Consider the following 12,933-nt stretch of genomic DNA (forward strand, 5'->3'; position numbering starts at 1 on the left):
TTATGTCCTGGAGATGAAATCTTGATGTCTGTGGTTGAATAATTGATCAAGAATCGTCAAGAGTGTTTTATTGTCAAATGTCCCAAAACGGAACTATAAAATTCTTATTGCAGCAGCACAACAAAAATGTAAACATGGAACTATGTAAAAACCATGATAAACAACAGAAATAAGTTCAGTATATATAAAGGATGCTTTCAAGAGAGAGCTAGATAGGGCTCTTAAAAATAGCAGAGTCAGGGGATATGGGGAGAAGGCAGGAAAGGGGTACTGATTGGGGATGATTAGCCATGATCACATTGAATGACGGTGCTGGCTCGAAGGGCCGAATTGGCCTACTCCTGCACCTATTGTCTATTGTCTATTGTCAGCCTCCGCATCCCATATATAATTTTCTAACATGTCCGCCAACCTCAACATGATCCTACTACCAATCACATCTTCCCATACCCAACCCTTTCAACTTTCCACATTGACCACTCCCTCCGCAATTCCTTAGTTCACTCATCCCTTCCCACTCCAGCTACCCCCTTCCCATGTACTGTCTCTTGCAAGCGCCGGAGATGCAACACTTGTTCACACACATCTTCCTCGTGTCTATCCCCAGCAGCCCTTCCAGGTGAGATAGGCGTTCATATGCATCTCTTTAACATCAGCTGCGGCATTCGGTGCTCCCAATATGGCCTCCTTTATATCAGGGAAACTAAGCGTAGGTAAGGCAACTGTTTCGCTGAATACGTGCTCGGTCCACCTAGGTCTGCTGCATCTCAAAGTTGCTCACTATTTTAACTCCCATTCCCACATCAAATTTTCTGTCCTGGACCTCCTCCACTGCCAGAATGAAGCCACGCATAAAATAGAGGAACAGCACCTTACCTTCCGCTTGAGTAAATATAAAGTCTGAAGAGAGGTCTCAACCCGAAATGTCACCCGTTCCTTCTCCCCAGAGATGCTACCTGTCCCGTTGAATTACTCCAGCATTTTCCTCTCTCTTGCCTGTGTTCCTACCACTCCAGCATGCATTTCTCCCACTCTCCTGGCTATCTTTCCAGCACCCCCCCCCCCCTCACTGTCAACTTCCACCTATATCCCTCCCTTTACATTTCAGTCCTCCTCTCTCCTTACCTGACACACATTTGTCTCCTTTTCTTCTTTTACCTTGTCCACCCACCTACCAGACAAAATTCCCTCACCTGTATCCACCTATCACTCGCCAGGCTTTCACCCGCCTACTACAATCATTCTGAAGAAGAGTCCCAACCCGAAACATCTCCTGTCCATTTCCTCTACATATGCTGCCTGGTCTGCTGAGTTACTCCAGTGTTTTGCTCAAGATTCCAGCCTCTGCAGTTTCATGTATCTCCATTAGTTTAGTTTAGTTTAGAGATAAAGTGAAGGAACAGGCCCTTCGGCTCCCCGAGTCTGCGCCGACCCGCGATCCCAGCACACTAATGCTATCCCACACACACTAGGGACAATTTACATTTACCAAGCCAATTAACCTACAAACCTGAACGTCTTTAGAGTGTGGGAGGAAACCGGAGATCCCGGAGAAAACCCACGCAGGTCACGGGGAGAACGTACAAACTCCGAACAGACAGCACCCGTTGTCAGGACCGTACCCTGGTGTCTTGTGCTGTAAGGCAGCAACTCCACCACTGCAGCATTGAGATCTTGGAGATATTCTCTTGGAGATCCTCTTTGTAGAATCCCACAAACACAAAGTACGTTTGTTTTAAGCACAAAGACACCAACAAACAATTAACTACAGTTTCAATGGCACACAAGGACACCAATAAATAATTAACTGCAGTTTCAATGGTTATAATTATCCATTTGATATTTGAATTATTTCAGCATTAACAACTTGAGTGTCAACAAGGATTGGTTTAAAAGCTTCTGAGGACAGGGAATGCTGAACCCATAATTACTGTTGTGAGCGCCGACACCCTTGAGTTTACTAATACCCCATTTATTAATAGACAAATGTGCCTCTGGCCATGCGTTATGTGCCAAGTGATAAAATACTAATGATTTGGAAGCCTCCTTCATCACTATCACAAAGGTGTAAACTAATGTCATCTGAAGATTTTTGGTGTGATTTAACATTTTAAATTGTCTTAGTAGACAGCCTTATGTTTGCCAAGTTCTCCTGGTAATTTTCAACTGATTTCTTGGCATGCAGGAAGCTCAAGGGTGACCTTATTGAGGTGCATAAAATCATGAGATAAATAGATAGGGTCCCTGCTCAGTGTCTTTTTCCCAAGGTAGGGGAATCAAAACCAAGAGACATATGTTTAAGGTGAGAGGGGCAAGATTTCATGTGAACCTTTTCACTCAGAGGGTGGTGGGTATATGGAATGAGCTGCCAGTGGACAGAGTTGATACAAGTATTATAACAAGTATTATAACAGTCATAGAGTCATAGAGTGATACAGTGTGGAGGCAGGCCATTCGGCCCAACTTGTCCCACCTGCCTGCGCTTGGTCCATATCCCTCCAAACCTGTCCTATCCATGTACCTGTCTAACTGTTTCTTCAATGTTGGGATAGTCCCTGCCTCAACTACAGATGGCTGTCGGAAGGGAGAGTGGATGCTGGCGCGCTTTAGCTGCCGCTGCTCTCGCTTCACACTGTGTTTTTGATTTTTTGTTTTTGGACTGAATTCTGTTTTTAATTTGTGTTTCTGTGATGTCTTTATTATTTATTTTATTCTGATTATATGTTTTATTATTCTTGTTAATCTCTGTAAGGTGTCCTTGAGATTTCTGAAAGGCGCCCAAAAATAAAATTTATTATTATTATTATTATTACCTCATCTGGCAGCTTGTTCCGTTCACCCTCCACCCTTTGTGTGAAAAATTTACCACTCAGATTCCTATTAAATCTTTTCCCCTTCACATTGAACCAATGCCCTCTGGTCTTTGATTCACCTACTGGGCAAGAGACTCTGTGCATCAACCTGATCTATTCCCTCATGATTTTATACACATCAAAAGATCTTAAAAGACACTTGGACAGGTACAGGAAAGATTTAGAGGGATGTGGACTAGGTCCATCTCCAGCTCTAGCTCCAGCTCCAGTTCCACCTCCAACTGGTTAAACGAGCTAGCTCAGTGCTGGAGGGGAGAGTAGACTCTGGGATGGATGTGCTTGAGAGGCGTATGAGGCACAAGGTGCAGGTCATCCTGAAAAACCCCGGGCATCCCCTCCATGTAATTCTGGAGAGTCAAAAGAGCACTCGGAACAACAACCGGCTCCTCTCCCTGCCCTGTAGAACGGAGCGGTTCAGGAGATCCTTCACCCCTGCAGCCATTAGATTTTATAATTCGGACCGCTAGGCTGTAGGGGGATTCATTTTGCAATTTTTAATTTTTATTTGTTAATTATTGGTCTTTTTAAGTATTTATTTCTCTCAGGTAGTGTCCACATTGTATTCTATGTATTTTCTGTCTGCGTTCGTTTTGAATCTGTGGGTTTGTTGGTTGGGGGCTTCTGGACATCTGAATTTCCCTGAGGGGATCAATAAAGTATTTATTATTATTTATTATTATCTCCAACTCCATCTCCAGCTCCAGCTCTAGCTCTAGCTCCATCTCCAGCTCTGATCTGTTCCTCTCATTATTTTATACACCCCAAAAGATCTTAAAAGACACTTGGACAGGTACAGGAAAGATTTAGAGGGATGTGGACTAGGTCCATCTCCAGCTCTAGCTCCAACTCCATCTCCACCTACATCTCTAGCTCCAGCTCCAGCTCCAGCTCCTTCTCCAGCTCCATCTGCAGCTCCATCTCCAGCTCCAGCTTCATCTCCAACTCTAGTCCAGTTCAAGCTCCAACTCTAGCTCCAGCTCTAGCTCCATCTCCAGCTCTAGCTCCAGCTCTAGCTCCATCTCCATTTCCAGCTCCATCTCCAGCTCAATCTTCAGCTCTAACTCCATCTCCAGCTCCAGCTCTAGCTCCGTCTCCAGTTCCAGCTCCATCTCCATCCCCAGCTCATCTCAATCTCCATTCTAGCTCCATCTCCAGCTCCATATCCAGCTCCAGCTCCATCTCCAGCTCAATCTCCAGATGGGGCATCTTGGTCAGCGTGGACAAGTTGGGTGGAAGGACTTGTTTCCATGCTGTGTAGCTATCTGACTCTATTGCTTTCAAAGTATGTTAGAACAGATCTTCTGAAGATCAGTTCTTGTGTTGAACTAATAGCTATTACTTCTACATAATGTTATAACCCCAGTAAAATCCTCAAATGCATATGCAAAGTAATACAAATTTCCTTCCTCTTTTTTATATCCTAAATTGGCATGTTTTGGTACTTCTTTTCTGTAAGTAATATAAAATCGATGTAAACATATACTGTATGTGATGTGTGTATATTTATCCCAGCCCTATCATTTAACAATGTCACCTCAATTCACAAAGGTCATGAAACCACTCCCATGTGACACATTGCTTGTAAAATCTAAATATAATAGCAACATTTAACATTAATTTAAAGTCTCAAAATAAGCAGGTTCCAGCTGCTGAAAATAGCGGTTGACTTTGGAATAAGGAGCAATGCGGAGTAAATTTTCAAGGTATCTCTTGGAATACAGTTCACATTTTTTTACGGAGCGACTTGTTTTTATCAGTTGACCACTAGCCTGCCCCAGGAAATTTATTGACATATAGAAACAAATTGTGTTTGAAATCAAACACGATAATCCTTCAATAATTAGCCGTCAATTGTGGAACAGGTGGACTGCAACATTATATGAATTTTTACATGTTTTCATTTGATTAAATGGCACAATTTCTAATGTTTGCAGAAATATTGATTGTATAATTCAATATCATGTTAAACTGATTTGATGTATTGCAGAGCCTATGAAGTGGAAAAAAGACTGAAAATCGGCAGCTTGATTAAGTTTTCAAACTTTGAAGTCATATGTTGGTATGTTGGCAAATATCTGCTTGAGACACTCAAAGGTAATGTGTAAATGGAAACTGCATTTCCCAGCCTTGTGACATATCTGTTCTCTCATTCTCCAAAAGCATTCATCTATTCTTACCTGGCATTATTGGTTTCTTCATTGCAATAGGTTTGCACAAATCTGGGAAGCAGCCTCCGTCATACCTGGTGCAAGGAGCAAAAGCTCTGAATGGAGCATTCCGCTCATGGACGAAGAAACAGGTATGGAATGTGGCTGTTGTTGATACTTTGCCGTGTCATCCATCTGCAGCTTCGTGGTCAGACAAACTTCCAAGTATGAAGTGTTTGTGTAAAGTAGATGTTTTGCTTCTTGAAGAGCTGACATACCTCTCTGTGGGACCCCTCAGGGTCAGGCTATCCTGAGGTGAGCAAGTCATGTGGAGGCTTCATTAAACAGTGGTGAAAAATTTTGTGACTTTTGTAATGTGAGACGAGAAAGTTCAGAGATGCCCTCCTCGATGTGCAACACTTCTTGTAGCCATGTTGACCATCCCTTGGTATCATCCCCAACTGCTCTTGGCTGAAGCTGCTGCTAAAGTTCAATGCACCAGGTGTATAGGCTCCCCATGGTGGCATGCCTTCTTTACGCCAAATCTGTGCCTCCTGTTTTTAGTTTAATTTGGAGATACAACATGGAAACTGGCCCTTTGGCCCACCAAGACCATGCCAGCCATTCTCACCGTTTACACTAATTTTACGTAATCCCACTTTCTCATCCGCTCCTTACACACTAGGGGCAATTTACAGAGACCAATTAACCTACAAACCCATATGTCTTTGGTATGTGGGAGGAAAACGGAGCACCCAGAAGAAACCCACATGGTCACAGAGAGAATGTGCAAACTCCATGCAGACTGCACCCAAGGTCAGGATTGAACTCGGGCACTGAAACTGTGAGGCAGCTGCGCTACCAGCTATGCCACTGTGCTGCCCTGTTTACATCCTTTCATTTGAAATTAGTCTCACTCTTCTTTTAGAATCCAGTAAATGTTTCCATGTCTGGTACATAGTCAATTCACTTTTGAAGGTTACTGAAGGAACAGTACAGCACAGGGGCAGGCCAACCAACCTACAATGTCTGTGCCGAACATGATGCCAAGTGCAATTGATCTCTTCAACATGATCTATATGCATCTATTCCTTATACTTCCATGTGCCATCTATCTCCCATGTGCCTATCTCTTAAACACCGCTATCGTATCTGCCCCTACATCAGGCAGTGTGTTTCAGGGCCCCACTACTCTCTGTGTAAAAAAACTTGCCCTGCACATCATTATACTTTCCCCTCTCACTTTATAGCTACAGTGTTGGATAGCTCCACCCAAGAAAAAAGGTTCTGACTGTCTACCCTATCTATGCCTCTTGAAATTGTATACACTTCTATTAAGTCTTCCCTCAACCTCAGACATTCCGAAGAAACCAATCCAAATTTATTCTACCTCTCCCTGTAGCTGAAACCCTCTTATCTAGCATTCTGGTAAATCTCCTTTGCACACCCACCAAAGCCTCCACACCTTTCCTATAATGGGGAGAACCAGAACTGCATGCAATACTCCAAATGCAGCCTAGCCAAAGACTTACACTGCTGCATCATGACTTCCTGACTCTTATACTCAATGCCCCTAGCAATGAAGGCAAGCTTACCATATGCTTCCTTTACCACCCTATCTACTTGTACTGCCACCTTCAGTGAGCTATGGACTCCAATATCCCTCTGGACATGAATGCTGTTAAGGGTCTTAGAAAGGTAACTTTGGAGGTTACACTCTGGCTCAAACCATAGAAGCCAGTAATCAGCCTGCAGTTTCTTGGACATTTGGACACAAAGGTTTCACAACTTGTAAACATTATTGTTCCATGGCATTTTGATAATTGAAGTTCCCTGCTGAAAGCCTCTTCATTAACTGCAGTTAATATTCACCATTTACCAACCATTACATCATGCTTTCATATCTAGGTTATAGCTGACCATGAGGATGAAATTCCAGAAACCATTAAAACAGTACAGCTTATCAAAGAATTTGCCAAAGAAATACGATTAGCAGAGGTGAGTTTTAATATTTATTAAAATATTCAACCTTTTTTTACAATCTAATAGTATCCTGATGATTTTTTAAATTTTAATGGCGTATTTACAAGACTATTATTAGTCAATAAATTTATTTTGAGAATGTTCTCACTTAAAAGTGAATATGTTATTTGAAGAGGCGGCAGATGCTGGAGTCTTGAGGAAAAAACAAACTGCTGGAGGAACAGCGGGTCGGGGAAGGGAAGTGGACTGATATAGTTTCAGCCCAGGATCCTTCTTCAGGACTGGAGTAGAGGGGCGATGGCTGGTAGAAAGGGGCGAGGGGAAGGATAGGGCAAGAGGTGGCAAGTGATAAGTTGATCGAGGTAAGGAAGGTTAGATGGGCAAATGAATCAGGAGGGGAAGAGAGGGGTGGAAATAGTAGGCGTAAAGGCTACAGGAGAAATCAAATTGCTGCAGATAGGGGAATCTGATAAGAAAGGAGGCTGATCCAGACAGAAATATAGAGGGAGGGATGGTTAAATATATGGGAATTGGGGTTCTGAGGGGGAGGGGATGGAAGGTGTGGGTGAGAGAACCTGGGTAGATCAGAATGGAAGGGGCATGGGTTACCTGAAGCAGGAGAACTCAGTTCATGCTATTGGATTGTAAGCCACAGAAGTGTAATATGAAGTGGTGTTCTTCCATTTCACGTGTGGCCTCACACTGGCAGTGGAGGAGGTCAAGGACACCAAGTTGGTATGTTATTGGGAGACATTTTAATCAAAATGAACGGCACTTTGTAAAATCTCATTTTCCCCATTATATGGATTTTGCAAAGTCAAATTAATTTTAGTTATGTCCGTAATACATTAATAGGGGCAAAGGCTGCAGTATTTCATTGAAATGTAATATTTTATCATAAATAAGTAACGTTTTGTAAGATGTCGATTACGGCAAAAAATAGTTAACAAGGTTCATATCTTTTTTAATTGGATAAAAAATGAAAACTTGAATAAATATCTAGTGTGGTAGAACGTGAGTGATGTTATTCTCTTTATACATTATTATCTGGAAGATTCAGATTCATCTGTTCCTGAGGATGTTTTCTGCAGCATCAGTGGAACACCTAGATGTCTTGTACTGCTAGACACTTACTTTACACTGTACAGGGATATTTCAATTGAAAAATAAAAGTAGGTGGACCCTCTGTAAATGTTTTATTATGAAATATTGCTGCATATTCAGACTAAATTTGTGCTTGGTATTGTCATAAATGCCATTCCAACAATAAAGTCAATACTCTGTTTTCTATGAAGTACTGCAGCTTTATTTGAAAAAAATTTATACACACAATATATAACCAGTCTGATTAAGATATTTAAAAAACATTTAAATTCTTGTTGCAGTTAAAATAATTATTCTACTGGTATTCTATAGTAGTACAAACACTAGTATTTAGAAAACATAGACATAGAAAACATAGAAAATAGGTGCAGGAGTAGGCCATTCGGCCCTTCGAGCCTGCACCGCCATTCAATATGATCATGGCTGATCATCCAACTCAGTATCCTGTACCTGCCTTCTCTCCATACCCACTGATCCCTTTAGCCACAAGGGCCACATCTAACTCCCTCTTAAATATAGCCAATGAACTGGCCTCAACTACCTTCTGTGGCAGAGAATTCCACAGATTCACCACTCTCATCTCGGTCCTAAAAGACTTCCCTCTTATCCTTAAACTGTGACCCCTAGTTCTGGACTTCCCCAACATCGGGAATAATCTTCCTGCATCTAGCCTGTCCAACCCCTTAAGAATTTCTTTCTACATTAGTAATTAGTAGTTGACAGAAATAAATAGTTTTTACTGAATGTATTTCATATTGTTAATGAGTGAAGCCTCTGAATGGAATGCTTAACGCAAAGTTAAGTCCTCCCGCTTTGTCATTAATTGTATTGTCTAGAATGTTATAATGCCTGTTGGAAAGGTATAATCCAATATAACTTGCAACAACCACAATATTATTGAAGGCGGCGCGACCGACGTTGCAGCGGCCTCTGCAGTCCGTCTGTCTTTTTAAAATATTTTTGTCCCGTTGAGTGTATAGTTTGTAGTGGCTTTTTAATTGTTTTTAACTGTGTATGTGTGGGGGACGGGGGGGGGGAAACGTTTTAAATTTCTTCCCTGTACGGGGGACCCAACCTTTTCCCTATCGGGTCTCCGTTGTCGTTGGGACCTAGCACTGTGGAGCGGCCTCCAACCGGAACGACCTGGGGGCTCCAGTCGCGGAGCCTGCGGACTTACCATCGTGGGGCTGGCCGGCTTCGGAGCGTGGAGAGCTGTGGTGGCGCGCAGCTGTGACCCGACTCCGGAGCTTCGTAACATCGGGAGCTTGCGGGTGCCTGGTGGGAGATCGCTTTTCGGGGCTCCCACAACGGCAACTTCTCCCGCCCGAATTGCGGGGTTGAAAATGACCTGGAGTGGGGCCTTACATCGCCCGGCGCGGCTTTAACGGCCGCGGGACTTACCATCACCCACCGCTACCATCGCTTTAACATTGGGAGAAGCATGGAGAGCAGGGGAGAGACAAGACTGCTTTCCATCACAGTGAGGAGGAGATTCACTGTGATGGATATTTGTGTAAATTGTGTTGGTGTGTGTCTTGGTTCTTTTCTTGTTGTATGACTACAGAAACCAAATTTCGTTTGAACTTAATTTGAGGTTCAAATGACAATAAACGGTATTGTATTGTATTGTATTGTAATACTTAATCAAACTATTAAATTGATGATTGAAATTCATAACGAAAAAGAAGGGATTAACCCCCCTGTTTCTAGCCAGACTTTCAATAATGAAACATAATTGAGGCGATATGGTGGCACAGCGGTAGAGTTACTGCCTCACAGCGCCAGACACTCGGGTTCAATCCTGACTAAGGGGGCTGTCTATACGGAGTTTGTAGGTTCTCCCTGTGACCTGCGTGGGTTTTTGCCGAGATCTTCGGTTCCCTCCCACACTCCAAAGACGTACAGGTTTGCAGGTTAATTGGCTTAGTATAAATTTTCCATAGCGTGTGTAGGATAGTGTTAACTAGATTAAGTGGGACTCTTTGGGTCCCAGCTTCACACGGGAACCCTGGTCCCCCAACGTAATATTCCACCTGTCCACCAATTCCAATATTGCTGGCCAGTGGGGGGGCTTTCTGGAGCGCTAGCATGGTGTTGTGGGCCGAAGAGACTGGTTTCCAGAGGGCTAGTATGGACATTGTGGGCCGAATAGATTCTTGGGCAGGCAGCTCAGTCACTGAGACCACTCACACACACATTCACACTCACTCACTCGCTCGCTCACTCACTCACTCGCTCACTCACACACTCACACACTCACTCACTCACACACTCACTCACAAACACACACACACACGCGCACACACACATACACTCACAAACACACACACGCTCACACACACACACACACACATACACTCACAACACACATACACACACTCACTGATACACACCATATATATGGCAGTAAACTTTCTTGAATAATCACACGGCTGAGCGCTGCATCTCCACTTTGGGGCTTCCGCAGTCAGCGGCACATCCGCAACCAGCGTGACCTCTGCACTTACCGGTAATTACGCAATCAGCACAACCTCTGCACTCACCTATCCACTAAGCAGAAGTCACAAAACAGGGACTTCAAGCACAGGCAGGGCAGCAGGCCAAACAACTCATGGCATTGTCATTAAGGGCTAACAAATCATTTATTGCAAGTACTTTGCTGACTCACAGTTCAGTTGATTCACAGCTTAGAATGAGAGTCGTGGCCTCTCCCTCGCGATCTTGCAGAGTGACTGAGTCCATGCATCTGGGGTTTTATAGTCCTGCACTCCACCCCCCCCCGGAATGGTGATTGACGGGCGAGAGGATCTCAAGGTTTCTTAAACACTCATAACTTTTTTTATTTTCATCGATGGGTAAAATCTTCGGGGCTGGCTCAGCAGAGGAGGACTGTGAATATGATGGCCAAAAATCATAGCGATATATGGTAGCGTTTTTTCAAAAATCAATATATAGCGCAGACAGGAAGTGGTCAAGATGAGACTTTTAATTATATAGATGTGTGGGGATCGCTGGTCAGTGCAAAGGGCCTGTTTCCGTGCTGTATCTCTAAACTAAACTAACCAAAAAAAATTTGTTTTGAAGCCATGTAACTATTTTTCAGATTGTATGTGCCAATGAATCACACGGTTGTTATATTTTCTAATTTTCATCTCTTCACAGAATGCACTTAAAACAAATGAATGTGAAATAAGTGATGCCAGTGCAGGCAAAAGCCCCCCTGTACCGGTCAAACTGCCAGTACCCACAGGTACAACACCAGTGGAAAAACCAGAAAGAAAAAAATCTTCAAGGGCCAAAGAAGGAGGAAAGAAAAAAGGAAAGAAAGAGACCGAAGGTAGCGGTGTAGTTCCGAACCTTGACATTCTTGAGGCACACACAAAGGAGGCTTTGATTAAAACTGAAGTGCCAAAGAAAGGGGGAAAGGTGGGTTTTTTAACTCGATTATGTTTATACATCTTTCTGTCATTTAATGTGATATTACAAATAAAACAAACTAGGTTATCCAAATTTCCTTAGCTCTTTTGTCAATAAAAAAAGGCTGCATATGTATGTAGCATAGATCAAAGTTAGAGAATATTTTGTGTAAGAAGTAACTGCAGATGCTGGTTTAAACTGAAGATAGACACAAAAAGCTGGAGTAACTCAGCGGGACAGGCAGCATCTCTGGTGAGAAGGAATGGGTGACGTTTCGGGTCAAGACCCTTCTTCAGACTGGTTAGGGATAAGGGAAATGAGAGATATAGACGGTGATGTGGAGAGATGAAGAACAATGAATGAAAGATATGCACAAAAACATTTTGTATCCTCCCAAATTTCCGCCACCTCCAACGCGATCCTACCACTAGCCACGTCTTCCCATCTCCACCACTTTCCACCTTCCGCAGAGACCGTTCCCTCCGCAACTCCCTGGTTAAATCATCCCTTCCCACCCACACCACCCCTTCCCCAGGTACCTACCCCTGCAACCGCAAAAGATGCAACACCTGTCGCTATACCTCCTCCCTCGACTCTGTCCAGGGACCTCGACAGTCCTTTCAGGATAGGCAGAGTTCACTTGCACCTCCTCCAACCTCACCTACTGTATCCATTGTTCAAGATGTGGACTCTTATATATCGGCGGGACCAAATGCAGTTGGGCGAATATTTTCATGGAACACCCTCGCTCAGCCCGCGTGAACCAACCTGATCTCCCGGTTGCTGGACACTTTATTTCTCATTCCTATTCCTACACTGACCTTTCTGGCCTCGGTCTCCTCCATTGTCAGAGTGAGGCTAAATGCAAATTAGAGGCACAGCATCTCATATTTTGCTTGGGCAGCTTACAGCCCAGTGGTATGAATATTGATTTCTCTCACTTCAGGTAGCCCCGGCATTCCCTCTCTCTCCATCCCTTCCTCACCTAAGGCGCACAAACTTCTCATTTTCACCCGACAAACAGCTAACAATGGGCTGTTTCCTTTATCATTGTTACTTTTTTGCATATCTTTCATTCATTGTTCTTTATTTCTCCACATCACCGTCTATATCTCTCGTTTCCCCTTATCCTTAACCAGTCTGAAGAAGAGTCTCGACCCGAAACGTCACCCATTCCTTCTCTCCAGAGATGTTGCCTGTCCCGCTGAGTTACTCCAACTTTTGTCATCTGTATCGTTTAGAGCATATCCTATAGAGTAAAGGGGGAGTAGTAAAGGAATTTGTTTTGCTGTGTCATTCTGTGACACACTTGGGAAGTTCACACAGAAAGGGTGAAAATGGTGTGAATATGTTGAGTGCTTTTGGAATTTTCTGGTCAGTTTACCACATCCATACTATCTTGTGTTTGT

The 12,933-nt window shown here is 43.4% G+C and overlaps 1 protein-coding gene across 1 annotated transcript in view; it reads left to right on the forward strand.

Moving 5' to 3' along the window:
• The window catches only part of phf2 (PHD finger protein 2), a 138,863-nt gene that overhangs the window by 90,294 nt on the left and 35,636 nt on the right, over positions 1-12,933 (forward strand). Inside the window, exons 9-12 of the mRNA XM_033037179.1 lie at positions 4,861-4,967; positions 5,081-5,172; positions 6,929-7,018; positions 11,270-11,533. Coding sequence (XP_032893070.1) covers positions 4,861-4,967; positions 5,081-5,172; positions 6,929-7,018; positions 11,270-11,533 — 553 coding nt within the window. The remainder of the gene's footprint in view (positions 1-4,860; positions 4,968-5,080; positions 5,173-6,928; positions 7,019-11,269; positions 11,534-12,933) is intronic.

Source organism: Amblyraja radiata, chromosome 18, assembly GCF_010909765.2.
Source record: "Amblyraja radiata isolate CabotCenter1 chromosome 18, sAmbRad1.1.pri, whole genome shotgun sequence".
NCBI lineage: Eukaryota > Metazoa > Chordata > Chondrichthyes > Rajiformes > Rajidae > Amblyraja > Amblyraja radiata.